At 44.5% G+C, this 21726-nt stretch overlaps 1 protein-coding gene across 3 annotated transcripts in view; it reads left to right on the top strand.

Annotated features, from left to right (window-relative positions):
- Nucleotides 1-3063: 3063 nt before the first annotated feature.
- The window catches only part of RIMS2 (regulating synaptic membrane exocytosis 2), a 355739-nt gene continuing 337076 nt past the window's right edge, over nt 3064-21726 (top strand). For all 3 annotated transcript variants that reach the window (XM_079795974.1, XM_079795973.1, XM_079795972.1), the window contains exon 1: nt 3064-4002. In XM_079795974.1, the coding sequence (XP_079652100.1) occupies nt 3827-4002 (176 nt within the window). In that variant the 5' untranslated portion in view covers nt 3064-3826. The remainder of the gene's footprint in view (nt 4003-21726) is intronic.

Raw genomic sequence — 21726 nt, forward strand, 5'->3', positions numbered from 1 at the left:
ACGCATTTCTGCCTCAGTCCTAGAAGAAGTCCGATGTCCCAGAATACCTGCTCATGCACATGGCCTTTCAAATGCTGGCACTTTCGCCAGACAAGTGAGAGCCAGTAGGGGTGCAGACAGACAGCTGCAGGCACGCCAGGCTATGCGACTGGCAGAAAACAGGGCAAGGCCTAGGATGTGACTCTCTCCTGTAAAGGAAGCCAAAACTGTCCAATTTGCACAACCACTTTTAAGTTCACATTTTAGGTACTCAAAATAACCATGCTATTTTCATCTCAGAGGTTCAGCCTCAGAGTAGGATGTGTATTCTGACTTCTGTTTCTGCTTGGGTTGATAGTTGGCTGGGGAATGGAGGTGGTGTTACTTTAAGTCTGGCTCAGAAAGAGTTGAAGAAGGTAGAATATTCCACCCATCCGTTTGATTATTTTTAGTTCTGCTCTCCTCCCTTTTAAAGGAGCTCTCAGATATTTTAGTGGCACGAAGGGTTTCCTAGGCTAAAGTCATAGGTATGTGTACTTACTGGTTCTTGTCATTGAAGATTAGTGGGAAGGAAAGTGTGACTATTAGAAAACTCAACGTTTCAATTTTAGGTTAAAAAAAAAAAAAAAAGCTCAGCCTCCCTAAAAGTGTTCTTTGTGCTTGTTTTCCACTTCCCAGTTTCCCCTCCATGATCTCTTCTGCAATGCACATGGTGTTCTCAGCCTTCACTATACTTTAGTCACTTGGAAATTTTAAGAATACACAAGGGTCCTAACCTGAGATTTGATCGACGGTTGGATCCAGGTGGTATTTTAAAAAAGTGACCCAGGTAAATTTTTTTTTTTTTTTTACTCAAGTAATTTTAATGTGCAGCTAGGATTGAAAACCCCTATGGTTTCAAGCTGGAGTAAAAAAACATCTAGGTTCTACCCGTCTGGTGTGGCTTAGTGGTTGAGCGTCAACCTACGAACCAGGAGGTCATGGTTCAATTCTCCATCCAGGCACATGCCTGGGTTGCGGGCTCAGTACCCAGTGTGGGGCATGCAGGAGGCAGCCCATCGATGATTCGCTCTCATTATTGATGTTTCTCTCTCTCCCTCTTCTTTCCTCTCTGAAATCAACACAAATATATTTTTAAAAAAATCTAGATTCTAGATGCAGTGCTGCCGTTTACTAGCTGGCTGATTTTAGTACCCAATTTCCAATAGGACAATGAGGTTGGATTAGAAATTTATAAAAATTTTCTAACTCTACCCTGGCAGATGTGGCTCAGTTGGTTGATTGTAATCCTATGAACTAAAAGGTCGCCAGTTCGATTTCTGGTCAGAACAGCTGAGTGATATTTCTCCATCTCTCTGCCTTTCTTTCTCTCTAAAATAAAAGAAAACAAAATATTAAAAACAAATTTCTAACTCTAAAACAAAATTAAATAAATTGAGATTCATATGGTATCATCTAATATGCTCAGCTCCAAAGAGATGAAAATGGAATTATGTGGATTATAAGAATTTGATTTGAATCCAGTGAGTAATAATAAAATAAGCACTTAAATAAACTTTTCCCTCTTCCCAGTTATAAGGCATGGGAGAAAAGAAACATAGAAATTTAAGCTTAGAAATCACAAGAGACTCTAGGGCTGCTTTGTCTGTTCCCAGCTCTCTTAAATTGGGAGCTAGTCAGATGGTACCTGGGGAACAGAGGGAGGAGGGACAGAACTGACTACACATCAAGAAGGTAAATATAATATAAACCCCAAAGGCCTTACATTACTCATCAGACCATAATCTGGCCTGGCACCATAACAGGCGAGTGTGGAAGGCGGGGTAGGGGTGTGTACATATACTAACCTCCACCCTTCACCCCCAACTCTGTCATCTACTGCGCTTCCTGAGAGCACCCAGGAGAGGAGGTGATCCCTAGCGACCCATCCCATCCCCAGCCAGGCCCACCCCAGCCTCACCTCTACCCTTCTCAGCCTGCTCCCTGCCCCATCCAGAGGGTGGTGGGGCGGCACCCGGTCCCACTACCTTCTCCAGGAGCTGCTTTTCCAGATGCCCTGGACCTCTTTCCGGAACCCATGCATCTCTGTGCTTTGAAAGCCAGCCTCTAACCCGGTCCCCTCGCTTCCGTCTCCTCTCCAGACTGGGCTCGCCTAACAGACCGAAGCCCTTGGCCCAAGCGCCAGCTCACTCAGCCCCCGGGGATCCTCAGCCCTTGTACCCTCACAGCCTACCTCTCCCCGGCAAATCCTAACGCTCCAATCTCATCTCCCCACTTCCCCACGCTCTCTAAGTCTTCCCCTCAGTACCTCTCCGGGCATCTTCCCCCCCCCCCCCGCGCCCCGCTTTCCAGAACTTCCTCATCACCCCCCGCCCCCCACCCACACACAGCCGGACACCAGGTCTTTGACATCACCTGGGCTTCCTGCTCGCTCACACCTCAGCCTTGCTCTCCACCCAAGTAACCCCATGCAACTTCCAACCCTGACATCCAGGACCTCCCCGAACTGCGCGCTCCCTCCCTCCAGGACCCCCCACGACCGACACCCCAGGAGCCACTCCACGCGCGCAGCTCACCCTCTAACCTCCAGCCCGACACCAGGGCGCTCTCCTCCCCCATTGTTCCCTCTTTTCCAAAACTGTGGGCGCCCTGACTTCCCTGTTACACCCCATCTCCGGATCTGCTATCCACCGCCCCCCCCCCCCCCCAACCCCTCGTCCCCACTCCTTTACCTCCCGACTTGACCCATTGGGCGCCCCCATCCAGCTCTCCGCCCGCCCCCCCCCCCGACGGCCCCTCCCGCTTCACTTTCTCCACACCCCGGCCCTCAGCCCTACCCCCTTCCCCCCCAGCCTCTTTCCGCCGGGCCCCAGCCCCAGATCGCGCTCGGGAGGGGTGGCCGCCTCCCGCGGGGCGCCCGTGGGGCCTGGGCCTGGCTGCCGGGAGGTGACGCGGGCCCCGCGGGAGGAGCCGGGAGGGAGGCGGAGGGAGGAGGCGGCGCGGGCGGCGGCGGCGGCGTAGGGAGCGAGCGGCCCCGGCGCCGACTCCACGGACTTAGGGGGCGGCGGCGGCAGCGGAGGGACCTCGGGCCGCGCGTGATGTGGGTGGAGAGGCACGCGGCTCGGCGAAGCGTCCGAGTTCGCTGGGGCCCGGGCGCGGGCGGCCGAGGGGCCCTGGCCCCGGGACTGTGCGGCGCTGGCCCTGGGCGTCCCTCCTGCGCTTTCGCTTCTCCGCTCTAGCCCCGAGGGTCCCCCGAGAAACCAGCCCCTGCGCCCCCTCCACCCTCCGCTCCCGCCTGGGCGCCCCTGCGGCTCGCGGGACGCTGCCTCCCGGCGCTCGCTCGGGGCGGGTGGCGGGGACTCCCCGGGGCTGCCGGATCGCGGCTGCCTCTTTCCCCTCCGAGGGGCGCGCGCCCCCCGCCCCCGCCGCGGCCGGACACACACTCGCGCGCCGCCCTCGCGCCCGCTCCCCTTCAGTCACCCCACCCTCAGTCCCCGCCACCTTACTCCTCGCCCTCCCCGCCGCCCCGCGCACGCCGCCGCGTCCGGCCCGGCCTCCCGCGCTCCTCTCACCCGAGCCGCTCACTTGCAGCCCTGCGCCCCCGGAGGCTGGAGAGACGCTTCCCGGAGCGCGCTCCCCAGCCTCCCTCCCCCCTGCGCCCGCCCTCCCCTCCCCTCCCCCCGCTCTTTCTTTCTCGGGGGCGGGGGGCTGTCGCCTCGGATTGAAGGCCATTGATTTGTATGTATTTGTCCCGGCGCCGGAGGCTGCCCCAGCCGCCCGCGCGGGTGCCGCCGCCGCCAGCGGAGTGGCCTCCCCGCGTCCCTAGGGCGGTCAGGCTCCGCCAAACATGTCGGCTCCGGTCGGGCCGCGGGGCCGCCCGGCTCCCACCCCGGCGGCCTCCCAGCCGCCTCCGCAGCCCGAGATGCCCGACCTCAGCCACCTCACGGAGGAGGAGAGGAAGATCATCCTGGCTGTCATGGATCGGCAGAAGAAAGAAGAGGAGAAGGAGCAGTCGGTGCTCAAGTAAGAACCCCGCTCCATCTTCCCGCCTCCCCTCCCTGCCCTCCGCCCCCACGGCGGCTGCCCCGCGGCCGCCTGCGCGTCCGGGATCGCCGCCCTCCCTCCCGCCGGCGGCGCCCGGGCCACGAGGCTGCCGCCGGCCGGGCTGCTTGCGGGGTGTTAGCGCGGGGTTGTGTGTCGGGGAGGGAGGGCGGGCGGGAGGGCGCCGAGGCCGGCGGCGGCGAGGGTGGCGAGCCTTTGGACGTGGCCATTTTCCCGAGCGTCCTGTCTTGGGAGTTCCCCGCGGGCAGGCTCGGCTGCGGGGCCGGCCCGGGTAGGGGCTGAACCCGGCTCCGCGCGCCTTCCCGGCCGCCGCCCCCGCGCCGAGCCCGGGACTGGGGCGACGGATCCAATATGGCCGTGCACAGGTGCCCGGGCCGGAGCCGCGGAGGCGGGCGGGGACGCGGGCGCCCTGGGCCCTGTCCCGCGCTGCCGCAGGGCGGCTCTGCCCCCGGCGCTGGGAAAAGCCGAGTTGCCCACGGTCGCCGAGGGCAGGAGGGCGGCGGCGGCGGCGGCGGCGGCGCGGGCGAGGGGCCTGTGCTCCGGGCGCTTCGGGTGGGTGTGCGGCCGTCGCCATCTTCAACCCCTCCCCCGCGGCGGGCTCCGACACCCTGCGCTCGGCTGCTCTTCCTGTTTGCAACTAGTAAATCCGTTTAATCCTGAAGAGACTCCACAGAGACTCCAGGTCCTACCCGGACTGCAGTTTGGGATGCTTCCTACCGTGCGAAGTTCTGTGCACACGCACAGCCCGGGCTGCCGGGGTCTGGCCGCGGGTGGGCGCGGGACGGCGGCGGCAACTTCAGCACCAGGAGCTGTCCAGCCAGAGGCGCTTGCTTGTTAGGCTAGATTGGTTTCTACAGGTTTGCTTTTAAATGCTTTGCGGTGATTTGATTTCTCAGTTACTGTGAGAAAGAGATTGTGCACAAGATGTGTAACCTTTTTATGTTTGTTTTTTTTTTTCCGAACTCAGTTTTTCTCTTTTTACTTGAATTTTCACTGAAAGATGAACTTGGTACAGTTTCTATGCAGGAGTGGGGCCCTTCTTTTGTGTGTTATCAAATTTACTTTCCCCTAGTCTCCACAGAAGCACTCCACGGAAAGTGTGGAATTCCTCTATGAAGGAACTAAAACACTAGCCTCTGATTATGTACATTTAAAAAACAGGTTGTTGAATTCAGTAGTCTTTTTAAAAAATGTATTTTCTCTCCCCTATGATTTTATTTAAAAAACACACACACATTTCTTATTGATTTCAGAAAGGAATGGAGAGGGAGAGAGAGATAGAAACATAAAAGGATGAGAGAGAATCATTGATCTGCTACCTCCTGCACCCCCACACTGGGGATGGAGCCCGCAACCCAGCCATGTGCTCTGACCGGAATCCAACCGTGACCTCCTGGTTCATAGGTCGTCGCTCAACCACTGAGCCACACCGCCAGGCCGTCAGTAGTCTTTAATACACTTACAAATAAATAATTTCCTGCTGTTATAATTACATTATTTAATGAAAATATTACTTTAAATAATTTATGATAAATGCATCAAATATTTGTACATGTTTGAGAAAAATCCTACTTATCAAAAGATACTTAAGGACGAAGAGCAAATGTATTTCTCACATATTAACTGAAATAAAGAACTGCTTCTTCAAAGATCATTTCTGGGTTGAACTACTTTTTGGGACTGTGGTTTATTAGTAGGCTTGGAAATGAAAAAGATTAAGAGATTTTAGTAGCTTATTTCAACTAATAGAAGAATAAAGCATTATTTATAAAAGCTTTTTGAGCATGTTCCTAACTTCGCTCTACTATATATACTGACAATACCAAGCTTTGGATGACTTAGAGCTGGACATTCAGATATATTAATATATATTTCTACTATATTGCTATAAAATCAGTATTTCCAAAATGATGCTCAAATAAAATAGTTTTATTTATTTGACCCACATTTTTAGATGTAGAATGTATTTTTTATTTCATTTTAGTATGCTAAATAATAGCACTTATTGGGAAATTCACTATAATTTCAAATTAATTTATTTTTCTAATATATAGAACTTTAAATGAACTTTTGAATATTAAATTAAGAATTACTCAAAAAATATACTAGAAAAAAGTTGTGAAAGGGTTCGCTATTCAGGTAGTTAGACATAAACGCACATGTAATACAATTGTGCATTCATATCTGTACAATTTAGGGAGAAACAAATATTATCTAAATGTATTCAGTGTATGAATTTACATTGATAAAAATATATTCATATTTATTTTAAATATATATTTGCATTTCTACCTAACTTAGTCTTGGGAGAGGTCATAACTCAAAATGACCTACATGGCTTCAGAATTATTCTTGTTTTCACTTTAACAATAACTTATTTGGAGGTTAAAACATAATATATTTCAAAATTTAATTATATATGTTCTTTAAAAGTGCTTTTGTCTTTTGTAACAAAATAACAGTAGGCCAGGAAAATGAGAAAAAGAATAGACTTTATATATAATTATAATAACAAGAGGCAAAGCATTTTCAAGAATTTGACAATTTATTAAGTAATATATTATCAATATTGGATATTAAATTTCACATGCTGTATATAAGAAAAAATACGACTATTCTTCAATGGCTACTATTCCCATTAACTTTTAAGGGACACATATCTGGTTGTGACTATACTATATCCTTTGTTTCTCTTCAGTGATATCCATTTAATTTCATGTTAACAGCTATTCTGAAAGAAGGTCATGGACAGAGAGAAATAAACTGAAATTCAAATTCATATCTGCTATCTATTAACAACTATGTTAGAAAAAGAATTTGATGTGTGAAAAATTGGAACTATTTGACAATATTTTTGCGTGATCTGTGAGTTTCTATGTTATGTTAAGTATTCATACAAAGTGGGGCGTGCATTACAAGATGATATATGGGAGTACAGGAAAAAATATTTAAACTTACATTTACATTTCTATTTATATTTGAAAAAAGAAATTAAGCTTTACTAGTAGTTAATATATAGATTGACAATATTAAGATACATATAATTTACATATAAATATTTGTATATTAAGAGGTTCAGGCCTGAGATATTTTTAATGGGGGAGGGGGTGTGAGAGCATTATAGTAATCTCTTGCCTTGGGAGCCGGAAGAATGAAAACTATTTATATTTAATTGTTAGCAATGTCTTCCAAGCCTAGCTGAACATCCACATACCTAGGAAGTTCTTCTATCACCATCAAACAATACCATTTTACATGTGAGTGAGATACTAGAATTTTGGAAGCATTTTTATATACCTATAGATCCCTAAATAGATCAATACTTCCTTTTTTTACCCTCATATGAGTTCCATTAATATTTTTAGTTTGGATAACTCAGTCTATCAAGTTCTACAATGTCCTTTTACTGATTAATGTTTTTAAGGCTTTTAAGTTGTTTTTCATGACTGTAAACTTGAGGGTAAGAATAAACTTATTGGAGTTTGTGTTTTACAGCATCCTGAAATACCTGTGCATAGTAGGTACCTAATAAGTAATGCTGATTTGACTTGTGGTAATGTTAATGAGGTAGTTTACCAATTTTGTTGGGAAAATGAAGAATGATTTTTTTAAAAAAGAAAAACATAATTTAAAAGTTTCTATTTTCGAGTGAGGCTTTTTTTTTTTTTTTTGGTGTGGTACTAAGAAAAAAAATAGAGGAACACAAACCCACTGAAATCAATAAAAAGGTATTCATTCAGTAAATATTTATTGAATTTCTACTATGTGCATATCACAGTCTTTCAGATGAGGTGTTTTTGTAACAAATTAGAAATTATGTTTCTTGATGTGTAAATTATCTTTTCTTCGATCTCAGTTTAGGTTTTCTGTTAATGTCAAAGGGATAATTTCCTTCCCTAATAAAGGAAGATAATAATAATTTAGCTTATATTTAAAACAGATGAGCAGTTCTACATTTTTTTAATAATTCAATTTTAAAAGTGCTTTCCAAAGTCAGTTTGTAAACTTCTTTATTTATTAGGTAATATATGTAAACTAGTAGCCCAGTGCATGAAATTCATGCAAATTAAAAGGGAATTAATTAGAGGAAATATTTTAATATTGCTATTCACGACTCTTGGCCCGGCATTGGGCTGGGAGGCAGCCTCACGTCCCCAGCCAAGCACTGGGCTGGGAGGCAAACTCACGTCCCAGGCTGGTACAAGTCCCCGCCCAGCGATGCTGCAAGTCCCCGCCCACCTGCGCCTGCCTTGCACGCAGCCTCCTGCTGTTCGGTTGTTACGGTGTCATGGCGTGATGACCATTTGCATATTAGCCTTTTATTATTATGATAGTGCAAAGTTTCTTACGAAATTTCTAACTATTTTCCCTAGTCAGAGACGACTACTGTTGCCAAGTATATTGTATAGTCTGCCAGAAAATTCTGTGTAGAAGAGTATATATGTGTATATATCAAATATTTTGTGTTTGTGTATGTGTGTGCACATGCATGTATGGATATATGTGTGTAAACATGAAAAACACAAGTGTGTCCTGAAAGTTTACTTTTAGAAGATAATTTCCACACCTATTAATATGTAGTTGCCTCATTCATTTTAATGGCTGCATAATATCCCATTTTACAAATGTTCTGTAATTTCTTTAACTAGTACATATTTTTGGGTAAGTTGATTCTAATTATTTTGCCATTAGGAAAAACACTATGTTAAATACCTTTGTACATATATGATTTTTCCATATGTCTGAATATGTCACTGGGATAAATTTTTAGAAATAGAATTATTTGGTCAAAAGGTCAGCATATTTTACATTTTAATAAACATCACCAAATTTACTTTCATAGAGGAAGTATACATAAGTGACATATACTAGGGAGACTTTCCAACATCATTGCCAATTCAGTGTGTGGTAACCTTTGCCAATATTTTGGTGAAAAATATGCCATTGTTGATTTAATTGCAGTTTTCTTATCAGTGAGGACCTTTTACATTTGTGTAGAGCCTTTTTTGTTTCTTTTTCTCTTGCTCATTTTTAGTGATCTGTAGAAGCTCTTTATATGTCTTTTGTTTTACAATCTTGTTTGTGCCTTGTTTTACTGGTCAGGATTTAAAAAAAATGTATTTGAATCTATTACTTTTTGTTTTATGGCTTGGGATTGGTGGTATACTTAGAATGACCTTCCTCATTCTAATATTTAAAAAGAACTACCGTATTTTCTTCTTATCGCTAAATGAAGATTTAACAATGTGGCATGTCAGATAAATGATGTAATTTAATTATGCAGACTTTTAAATAAAAATTGTTATATATATAAATAACCATGGCCATTGCCAAAGATTGAAAACCTATAGTTTTTAAGGATTCAAAATGTATTCTAAGATTTTAATTGACATTTTCTGAGAAAGTACCTAATAAATTCTTTATATATGTCCTATATTTTAAAGTAACTAGGACAATTAATACCTTCTTGTTGACAATACATATTGACAAAGAACTGATTAAACTGTGTGATGAAGAGGGACGTAATCGAGGCAAGGGTGATGGACCAGATGGACTTTGACCTCAAATTTTACCAACTAATAACTAAGTTCTAGCTTATGTTATTAAACCCTCTGACCCCGTGTTTCCTCATCTGTGTTATCAGACTAATAGTAAAACTCCTGTCTCCATCCCCCAAACTTTACCTTTCATGTGTAAAAGAGGGTCAGTGCGCGGTCCAGAAACTCACTGGAAGTGGTTCAGAAAGTCTGCAGCAGAAGGTTTAACCGGAAACGAGTCAGTAGAAGAGACTGGAGAGAAGGCAAGGATCAGAGCTTAAAGTACTTTATATGCTGTTCTTTCCATTTGGATTTAATCCTGAAGGGCTGTGTTCCCAGTGGGTGGTCCATTGTAAGTGGATATAAATGTGTTTTTTTTTTTTTTTTTTCTGAATGAATGATTAAATCTGGCATTGCCTAACAGAGTGGACAGCAGCTAATATCTCAAGAAAGGATTACCTTTGGGATTTAAGGGTCACATTTGTAAAGAAGTTTCATTGTTTACGTCTCTTGGACAGGAGAGCTACTGGCTATGGTGTATGCTATTAATGAAAGTAATACCAAGCAGTGGGCAACAAATGAAATCACTGAGAACAAACTATATTTAATAAATATTTTTCCATTAAAAAACATTTCATTTAATAAACATTTATTCAAGGATGTGAGAGTTTAAGCCACCTTTTCCTAGTGCTAGTCCGTCCCCCCCTCCCCCCACTTTTTTTTTTGCTATGGTGTGGAGTATTTTTCTGTTTGAAATAGTTGTTAACATTTTAGAAACCATCACCAACAGCAGTTTCCTTGAGCAGTGGCGATGGTGGTATTGCAGGGGTGGAAAACCAAGTGGATCTTCAGAGAGAATATGTGGAATTGGATCATCTTCTAGGTATGCTTGAAAAAACACACCCCGAATTTTAAAATCAAGGGAACTTGAGAGCACAGACATTTAAATGGTCAGTTAGTACAGAAGGATATGCACCTTGGAGGACAAAGCATCTTTGACCAGGTTCAGTTGATATGTAGCTAATAAAGAGTATAAAGAATATTAGCATAAAGAATATTAGCATAATGGGCAGTGCCACTCTTCTAGTGCGTTAACAAAAACAAGGTAACACGGTAACAAAGTTAAGCCAAAGAATTGAACCAGACGGTGCGTGTAATCAACTGTTTCTTCTGAGGTAACCTATGGCTAGGATGGCCTGAAGTCAGAGATTCTTGGCTCTACCTGTACCTCATGTTTAGTTTCTTACAGTATTTTCCCCTTACTTTCTAGTAGTGCTCTGACAGCGAATTCCTTTCTATTTTTGTTGATATATTAATGAGAGCCGTGACTCCCCTAGAGACAGTCTTGGTGTGGTACCATGGCTGTCTGAGCTGAGCTCTCAGAAGGAAGATGTGGAACTGGAAGAAAGAAGTGGGAATTTTTTGAGAGCAGTATTCCGTTTTTATCTTCAGACTTTTCCACGCAGGCTTTTCTTCGAATTTGAATATATGTCTTGAAGGAACTAACATTTGTTCAGTGTCTACCAAGTGTTAAGATCTAGGTCACAAAGCTTGTAAGTACTAGAACCCAGATCAGTACCTAGATCGTTATAACTCCAAAACCCATTTTTTCCCCCATCAGATTGCTGTTAAGTCTTCTGGAAAACTTAAGGTTAAGAGCCTAGTGCTTAAGGGCTTGGACTTGAGTCAGACAAATGTGGGTTTGAATCCCAGCTGTTACTTGGTAGCTGTGTACCCCAGTGGGTTTGTCTGTAAAATGGGGATAATGACACCTACTTCAGAAGCTGTTATGAGGATTAATTGAGTTTGCGTTTGTAAACCCATTAGAATTCCTAGTTCATAATAAATACCATTGATGGCTATAGAGAATATCAATGTAGTTTATCATCAATAAATACTTTCATGAACCCCCAATATTTAAATGCCTCTTGAAAGGACATTGTTACTTTCTTTAATAAAGACCCAGATCTTCCAATAGTATTTCTTGTATTAGTTTTCTACTACTAACAAGCTTAGTGCCTTAAAACAACATGAATTTATTATCTTACAGCTCTGTAGGTCAGAGTCTGACAAGGGTCTTACTGCAGTAAAATCAAAGGAATTGGCTATGTTTCTCTCTGGAAGCTAGAGGGGGAGGATGTCTCCTTGATCATTTAGGTTGTTGAAAGAATTCACTTCTTTGAGGTTATGTGATTGAGATTTCCCATTTCCTTGAATGCTGTTCTAACCTCCCAGAGGCCTGCCTCTCCCTAGCGCTTGCACGTGGCCTCTATATCAGTGGGGTGTTGAATCCTCCTGATGACATCTCTCCGACCCTACTTCTGTGGGCATCTCTCTGCCCACAGCTGGGAAAGATTTTTCTCCTTTAAGGATTCATATGATAGATTGGGCCCACTAGATATTCTAGAATAATCTTCCCCGCTTAATCACTTCTGTGGAATCCTTTTTCGCCGTGTAAGAATACATATTTACACGTTCCTGGAATTAGAATGTGAACATCTTTAAGGGAGCCATTATCCTCTGTACATTTCTCAGGTGAGTGCCACTTAGGTATATGTTTTTTATTAAGTAGAGATTGTTGCCCTGGCCGCAGTGGCTCAGTGGTTGAGCATCGACCTATGAACCAGGAGATCACGGTTTAATTTCTGGTCTGGGCACATGCCCAAGTTTCGGGCTCAATCCCCAGTAGGGGGCATGCAGGAGGCAGCCATTCATTGATTCTCATCACTGATGTTTCTCTCTCTCTCTCTCTCTCCCCCCCTTTCCCTTCCTCTCTGAAGTCAGTAAAAGTATATTTAAAAAGAATAAACTAGAGATTGTCCTCTTATTTTTAAAAAATGTATTTTGCATTCAGAGATACAAATTCCAGAGTGACATCTTTGAAATAATATTTTGCAATGCACTTTTCCATGGGTTCATAATACTTTATTGCCCTCAAGTTACTGCCAGTCGTTCTTCACTTTTTATTTATTTAACAATTAAAATGTTGTTCTAACGGGGGAGGCGGGGTCGGGTTGGGAGTCTGGGGACCAGCAGTGTGAATTGTTCTGGGGTCTGCACATCAATGCTCTTCTTAACTAGTCATTTTCGTTAATAATTGTATTTATTTGTATAGAGGGAGGAATAAGCAATATTGTCATAAGACTAATATATGAAGAATGCTTGAAATCCAGTATTTTTATTATCATTTAAGAAGACTCAGCATGTACTGTATATTGCAGGATGAGCAAATAAAGATTTGGATTTAACCTTTTGACAAGAATATGGTTTCTCTTGGAATGTTTGGTTGAAGAGCCGTTTCTTACTCTACAATAAGGGTGCCCGTGTTTCTTTCTTATAGTTATTAGCTTAGAAGTCTGACTTAATGAAAAGGTGTAGTATGTATCATGACTTAAACTTTATGTCAGTATTTAAAACATAAATTGTCTTAGGTATATAAAACATTAAAAGTAGCTATGAAGTAAAGTAGAAAAATGGTCCAAGGCAATATATAGTGTTATGTGATAGGATACACTGGACATCAGAGTCCAGTCAGGAGACAAACTAAAATAGTCATTTGAACAGAAAAATTTTAATAGAAAGGATTAACCTATAGCACTAAGCAGCCACCTCTTTTAGGGCCGAGGGAGAAAGCCCCCTCCCCCCATGGCTAAGGCTGAGATTCAGCCCCTGTAGGAGGGTGTGGCTGTGGCTCATTGCTGTCCCAGACTGGGGCAAACCAGCAGGACATCATCTGTGGGGGTGTCAGTGGGGCTAGCCGAGAAGCTGGCTGGAGCGCTCAGGAAGTTCACTGGGAAGCCTTCCAGTGGGGTGTCAGCGAGACTTGTTGGGATACTGCCTGCTGGAGTGCTGCTGATGCTGTTGGAAAAACGCCCCCCATGGGGTGCCGGCGAACCCTGCGGGGAGGGTGAGTGCCATCAGGTGTCCTGTAAACTCCTGGCAGCCAAGCATCCCAGAAAAGCTACAAAGCACCCAGAAACAGAGAGCAAGTAGCCCCTTATTCAGTTAATGTCCCTCTGGCTCCCTCTACTGGCAAAGCTTAACATGGTGCCCACTGGTAAAGAGGAAATAGTCCAGGTCCAATGTCACAAAGCAGGACGAAGAAGGGTGGGTTTGGCGCTGAGAGGCAGTGCATGTATAAATTTACAGTAGGCTGTGCCATCCCCAAATATCAGTAGCATGAAACAACATAGGTTTATTTTTTCTTCGTGCTATCTGTTTTCTCCGGCTCACTTGGGATCTCTGCTCCACATCGTCCTTAGTCTGGATCACAGGCTGATGGAGCAGCTATCGGGCACTGAGAGCAGATGAAAAGAGGGACTGTGGTAAACAGCAAGTTGTCTCTTAAAATTTCCTCTCAGAAATAGGTATACAATTTCTGCTCCCATTTCAGTGGCCAAATCAACTTACATGATTATGCCTACCTGAGGGTAGAGAAGTGCAATTCTACCATTTTTGGAGGGAGAGTCAGAAATAAATTAAAAAAAAAAAAAGATCGACAGGATTGGCATTAGAAAATTTGGCAATCCCTAGGATAGTTATTTAAAATTCTCCCTTTAAAATTTTGTTTTTATCTGCTTTGCAGTTTTATGAATTTTAGTGAAAAGTAGCATCAACATAAAAATTGGTGATACTCTTGACTTTGGGTCACACAATGAAGTTGAAAACAATTTTCAGCAGCAGGGAAGAATATTTTTGAGGGTTAGATACAAACAGCCTTTATTTTTATAATTTTGCATTAACTTATATTTACGTGCTACATGAAATATGGAATGTCCCTTTATGCAGAAAAAAGTTGTTTCATTCATGCTCTGTCTTGGATGGTGATAAAAACCAAGATTTAGAGATCTGAGTTAGGGTCCCAGCTCCATCGTTTATCTATCATTTGGGAATAAAGAAATTTATATTTAATGTTAAGTTATGTAATGATTGGCATATTAACTTCACAACGATTATGTTAAATATTTACAATCACCTATGTTTGTATGTCAGGTTAAAAAATTTGAATTTACCTTGTTGGCATATTTGATTAGAGTGAAAAGTTTAGAAGTAAGAGTATGATAGGGTCTATTATGTCAATAAATTATTTTGAGTTAGTGTCAAAAAGTCTAATTAGTGTTAGCATTGGAAATCCACTGGTGTTGCCATTCTGTGGTCTTCTGTCTCTATACTGGTCTTTCCTTGTATTGCTTGTACCAGCTTAAAATCAAATTTAAACCATCCCCTGGTTTAAAGGCCTCTTTATTTAGACTTCCTGTTGCTTGGTAAATTCAAACTACTTATTTTTGCTTACAAGGTCCTTTCCCAACCTATCTTTCCAGCTTCATCTTCCACCTCTTTCATCAATCTTTTCTTTGAGCTGTAATAACATTTCCACTGTTTCTGTAGCATTGAAGTAAGGAAGGGGGATATGTATGGAATAAATAATTCAGTGACTTAATATAAAAACTTAGGCTAAAAACACCTTTTGAAGAGACTCAGATAATGATAAGGATACAAAACTCTCATTATTCATTTTCTTCAGCTTCAATAGGAATCTTTTGGAATTGTTTTGGAACACATGCTTCCAATCTGCCACCAGATTTTGCAGCAGGAATTTATATAACCATGCCATAGCTCACTATTTACCATATGTTTCAGTATTTCCAGTGTTTTCAAACACTCTATTTCCCACCCTTTCCAGTTCACATTTCTTGGTTTTATATCCTGGCTTTTACTCACAATTTCCATTCATTTCTGTGATTCATGAATAATCTCTGGTATATCTTTCCAGTTTAGAGGCAATTTCTATTCTGGTTCTCTTTCCTGGACCCTTTACTAGACTGTTACAAGCAATGCTTAATCCTCAGTTTAGAACTCCTGATTCCAGGCCTACACGCAGCACTCTAATCTCAGTTCTTGTTTTTTATGGCTTTGCTATTTGTCTTTTACCTTTGTCTAAAGTCACTAGAGTCAGAAAGATTATTATTTAGAGTTGGGCTGTCTTTTGTAATAATGTAAGATAGTAGTTCTAGTAAAAATTTCCCTTTTATTAATCTTGTTTTTGTCTTGTTAGAATATAGGGGTATTTCTGTAGTCTAAATCTAATCAGTTAAGGTAGCTTTATAAGTAGCTGGATCGCCCCCCCCCCCCCCGCCCCTTCCTGTTTTTTGTTGTTTTTTTAAATCTTGATTGTTGAGATTATTACAGATGTCCCTCTTTGTCCCCCCATTACTCCCCTATACTCAGTTCCCACCTTGTCCCAGGCCTTCACCACCCTATTGTCTGTGTCTATAGGTAATGCATAAATGCATATAAGATCTTTGTTTAATCTCTTCCCACCCCCTCACCCCTCTTCACTCTGAGAATCGTCAGTCTGTTCCTTTTCCATGTCTCTGGTTCTATTTTTAAAAATATATATATTTTATTGATTTTTTTACAGAGAGGAAGGGAGAGGGGGATAGAGAGTTAGAAACATCGATGAGAGAGAAACATTGATCAGCTGCCTCCTGCACACCTCCTACTGGGGATGTGCCTGCAACCAAGGTACATGCCCTTGACTGGAATCGAACCTGGAACCTTTCAGTCCACAGGCTGACGCTTTATCCACTGAGCCAAACCGGTTAGGGCTCTGGTTCTATTTTATTCACCAGTTTATTCTGTTCATTAGATTTCTTATTTGTTTATTTTGATTTTTAGATTCAATTGTTGATAGGTATGTATTTGTTGCCATGTTGTTGTTCATATTTTTTATCTTTTTCTTCTTCCTCTTCTTAAAGAACACCTTTCAGCATTTCATATAATACTGGTTTGGTGGTGATGAACTCCTTCAGCTTTTTCTTGTCTGTGAAGCTCTTTATCTGACTTGCAATTCTAAATGATAGCTTTGCTGGGTAGAGTAATCTTGGTTATAGGTCCTTCTATTCATCACTTTGAATATTTCTTGTCACTCCCTTCTGGACTGCATAGTTTCTGTTGAGAAATCAGCTGACAGTTGTATGGGTGCTCCCTTATAGGTAAATGCCTTTTTCTTGCTGCTTTTAAGATTCTCTCTCTGTCTTTAGCCCTTGGCATTTGAATTATGATGTGTCTTGGTGTGGTCCTCTTTGGGTTCCTCTTGTTTGGGACTCTCTGCTTCCTGGACTTGTAAGTCTATTTCTTTCACGAGGTAAGGAAAGTTTTATGTCATTAGTTCTTCAAATGGGTTTCAATATCTTGCTCTCTCTGGCACCCCCATAATGTGAATGTCGGTACGCTTGAAAGTTGTCCCAGAGGCTCCTTAACCTATCTTCATATTTTTGGATTCTTTTTTCTCATTGCTCTTCTGATTGGATATTTTTTGCTTCCTCATATTTTAAGTCATTATTTTGATTCTCAGAATCCTCTACTCTGCTGTTGAATCCCTGTACATTCTTTATTTCAGTCAGTGTATGCTTAATTTCTGACTGGTCCTTTTCCATTGTTTTGGAGGTTTCTAGAAGATTCTTGGGTAAGTTTTGAACTCTATATCCAGTAGTTTGCTTTCTTCCATTTCTTTCATTTGTGACATGTTTCTTTGTCTTCGCATTTTGGCTGCTTCCCTGTGTTTGTTTCTATGTACTGGGTGGAGCTGCTATGTCCCCTTGAGTTGGTAGAGTGTCCTTGTGTAGTAGGTGTTCTATAGGGCCCAGTGGCTCAGCCTCCCAAGTCACCTGAGCTGGGAGCTCTGGGTGCACCCCTTTGTGGGCTGTGAGCACAGTCTTGTTGTAGTGGAGACTTGATTGCTGTTAGTATCACTAGGAGGAATTGACCTCCAGGCCAATTGGCTGTGGGGACCAGCTGTGACTACAGTGGGAAAGCTCCTGTGCAGGAGACACCCATATGGAGCAGGACTTGCTTCAATGGGGCTTTGGTGCTCACTGAGTCTGCCTCTTGACTGTGTTGCTTATGAGTGTGTAGAGTTGTAATCTGGTCTGGTCTGACACTGACCACTGGGTGGGTACACTGGCTCTTGGGTCTCCAGGGAGGTGCAAAGTCAGCCACTGCCTGGGGCCACCCAGCAGGAGCTCCAGAGAGATCTGCAGATTTCTCCTCTTTGTATCAGGTTTGGAAGTGCCCTGATGAAGCCCAGCTATGAAGCAAGGCAGACAGGTGCTGGTGCTGGGTCTTGGGCCTTTGATTGATAGGTTTGGGGCTCCCTGACCCAGCTGCAGCTTGTTGAAAGATTTTAGCTTGAGCAGGGAAAGGCCATTCATATGCAAAAGCTGCTGTGCACAGCTTGGGTAGGGTTGTAAATTGGCTGAGGCGGGGTCTCAGGGCATCACTAGGGCAGAGCAAGCAGAAATGGCTGCCAGTCAGCCCATGACTGGCGGGGAGGTCCCAGCATAGGAACAATGATCCCTGTGAGCACCTCTTCTAGGAGAAAGTCTCCCCTGAGTTCATGCCCGGATGCCAGACAGTCCAGTTCCTCCTCATATGTGTCTGTGTCCCCCAGAGCCTCGCCCTGGTGCTGGAGCTCAGAGGAAGCGGGGCCTTGTAAGTTCAGTTCGTGGTGCCGGCCTTTTAAGAGGAGCAGCTGGGTCTCCAGCAGTCTCTGTGTCACTGTGCCCCAATCCGCACTGGTTTTTACAGCCTGTAGTTCTTTCTGCTCGTAGGGACTTCTTTTCCTAGCTCTGGGACCCTGGGCTGGGCGTCTGGTGTGGGGCTGGGACCTCTTACTCCTTGGATGGCCTCTGCAGAGACAATCTCCCTCCCTATTAAAAAAGCGGCCCATGTGGGTGCCGGACCAACCTGTTCCGCACCTCTGCACCTCCTACCCATCTCAGTGTGCTTTCTTCTCTACTTCTCTAGTTGTAGGACTTCCATTCAGCCAGTTTTCCAGTGGTTGTGGATGATCATTGTTCTGTATTTTAGTTGTAATTTTGATGTGGTTGTGGGAAGCGGTGAGTACAGGCATTTACCTATGCTGCCATCTTACTTTCTCTACTGAGTTTAGTCTTGTATCATTATTTATTAACTAGAGGCCCGGTGCACGAAATTCGTGCACGGGGGTCCCTCAACTCAACCTGCACCCTCTACAATCCAGGAGCTCTCAGGGGATGTCCTACTGATGGCTTAGGCCCACTCCCCATGGTTCTCTGCTCTCTGCAGGGCCTGGAGGTTTCCCTGCAGCCATGGAGATGAAGCCCCCATGCCCTGCTGTCTGCTCTCTCCCTGCTGCCCCCATGCGAAGGAAGCCCCAATGCCCTGCAGTTTGCTCTGTCTGCCAGGCCTGGGGGCTTCGCCGACACTGACACACTAAGGAAGCCCCTATGCCCTGTTGTCCTGGCTCTGTCTGCGGGGCCTGGGGTGTTCCCGCCACCACCTTACTAAGGAAACCCCCAAACCCTGCTGTCCGGATTCTGTCTGCTAGGCCTGGGGCTTCACAGCCATCACCCTGCGAAAGAAGCCCCAAGGCCTGCTGTCTGGGCTCTGTCTGCCGTGTCTAGGGGCAGATCCAGCTTCGCCCATTGGTCCGTGTGAACCCCTGTTGGGCTAACGGGCCCAACCGCTGCAGCACCAGTGGGGTGGGAAGGCTGGATCTGCCCTCCGGAGGCAGATCAAGCCTCGCCGCTTGGTTCCCGCAAGCCTGTCCTGGCTCTGTCTGCCCGCCGCTTGGTTTGCGCGAACCCCCGTGGGGCTGACGGGCCCAACCGCTGCAACACTGGTGGAGCGGGAAGGCTGGATCTGCCCCCTCCAGCGGCAGGCCCAGACACTCCAGCAGTGGGGCTGAGGGGACTGGGCACCGCCATCTTGTGGCTATGGGGGGCGCCATTTTTGTTGCGGAGTGATGGTTAATTTGCATATTACTCTTTTATTAGATAGGGCTAGAGGCTCAGTGCATGAAATATGTGCACTAGGGGTGTGTCCCTCAGCCAGGCTGTGTCCTCTCACTGTCTGGGAGCCCTTGGGGGATGTCCGACTGATGGGGAGTGAGCCTAAGCCGGCAGTCGGACATCCTTAGTGCCACCGCTGCTGTACTTGCAGAGCTGTGAGCCTGGTTCCTGGCTGAGTGGTGCTCCCCTGTGGGAGCGCACTGACCACCAGGGGGCAGCTCCTGCATTGAGCATCTGCCCCCTGATGGTCAGTGCGCGTCATAGCGACCGGTCGTTGCGCCATCGGTCGATTTGCCTATTAGCCTTTTATTATATGGGATTATATAGGACTAGAGGCCTGGTGCACGAATTCCTGCATGGGTGGAGTCCAGCCAGCCTGCCCTGATGGGGGCCCATTAGCTGGGCTGGCGGGGGGGGGGGGAGCAGCCGCGGGTGCTTAGCTGGCCTGCCCCCCCCATCAGGGTGGGGGGAAAGATAGGGGGTGGGGCCAGCCAGGGGGAAGGACCATGGACAGTAGGTGGCTGGCCCGCCTATGATTAGGGTGTTGGGGGCCGATCAGGGGCAGGGCCGGTGAGAGGGGGGCCAATTGGGGCCCAGATCAGGCTGGTTGTCTGCCACAGTGCGCGTCATAGCCATTGGTCAATCTGGTTGTTCTGGTTGTTCTGCCGATCCGGTTGCTGGGCTTTTATATATATATAGATTATTGTATTTTCCATACAAACAACTGTAAATCTACTTTTTTCTACCCTGAATACAATTTTGTATTCTGCTTAGTACTTTATTATAAACGCTTTTTACTTAAAAGGATATCATGAATGTTTTTTCCATGAATATATATTTTCAATCATCTACCTCATCACCTGTCACATGTCATGCATATTCAATTAAATGGGTTCTCCTCCATTCTTATTTTTAACACTTGAACAAAAAAAATTTAAACATTCCACTATTTATTTTTTTGTTCTATATTTTGTTTTTATTTCTGTCCTGGTGTCAAGCCACATGTGGGACACAGCCCTATTTTCTGAATTCTAAAATTTCACTTATAGTAGGCAGCCGTGTTAATATCATTTCTCTGGAGATTTAGAGATAATGATAATGAGGTGGATAATTCAAATATAATTATACTTTTCCATTCTAAAAATTCTCAGAACATTTTTACCCACATGGCTTAGAATTTATGGGCATATCATTAGCCCTACCTTCTTTTTGCTCTCTCTTTTCTCTATTTCTTCTCCACTCTCCAATATTATTAATTTTTATGCATATCATGTTAGCTATTTTTTTTATTTTTTTCTTTCCATCTATTCCCTTGGTGCTTCCATTCCATTCTGCAGTAGTTTATCACAGTATTTTGTTAAATGTACAGTTTTATCCTAAAGAAAAAAAATCTCCAATATTTTTTGTTAAAAATACTTTTTTTCCACTCTGTTGCATAGGTTTTTCCACAAGTTTTGGTTTAGTTGCTTTTGGGTTGTCTTTATGGAATTTGTTCAGACTGTAACTTCACTTGAATAATATTAAGATATGGGCAAGAGTTTTACTCTATCTCCTTAAGAGAAAGGTTAAGGAACACTAGGTTGATATTATAATTAAATTTTACCAATATTTTCCTGGGGTTTGAATGGAGAAGAGTGATCACTTCCTTGACAGACCCTCTTGAGATATAGCTCCTTTATAATAGTCTCAATAAAATAGATAAAGGTTTACTAATCTTTTGAAAACAGGGTTGTTATTCTTGTGGCCCAAAGATGATGTTTCTAATGACAGTGCAGTTTCTATTATATGTCAGGTCTGATGCTAAAGAGGGTGGGGCCACAGTAAAATTGTAATAAACTTGGTGGAACCTGTCTTACATTCATCCTAGTTTTGCCACTTGATACGTTTCCCCATCCTATATAATAAAAGGCTAATATGCAAATCAACCGAATGGCAGAACGACTAGTTGCTATGACACGCACTGACCACTAGGAGGCAGACGCTCAATGCAGGAGCTGCCGCCTGATGGTCAGTGCACTCCCACAGGGGGAGCACCGCTCAGCCAGAAGCCAGGCTCATGGCTGGCAAGTGCAGCGGCAGTGGCAGGAGCCTCTTCCGAGACTTCCGCGGCAGTGCTAAGGATGTCCAACTGACGGCTTAGGCCCACTGCCCCTGGGGAGCGGGCCTAAGCCATCAGTCGGACATCCCCCGGGGGTTCCCGGGCTGCGAGAGGGTGCAGGCCGGGCTGAGGGACCCCCCGAGTTCACGAATTTCGAATTTATGAATAACTTATTTGGGCATCCACTACTCTCCTATTGTTTAATCTTCTTTCCTCA

This window comes from Cnephaeus nilssonii (assembly GCF_951640355.1).
Source record: "Cnephaeus nilssonii genome assembly, chromosome: 18".
Lineage (NCBI taxonomy): Eukaryota > Metazoa > Chordata > Mammalia > Chiroptera > Vespertilionidae > Cnephaeus > Cnephaeus nilssonii.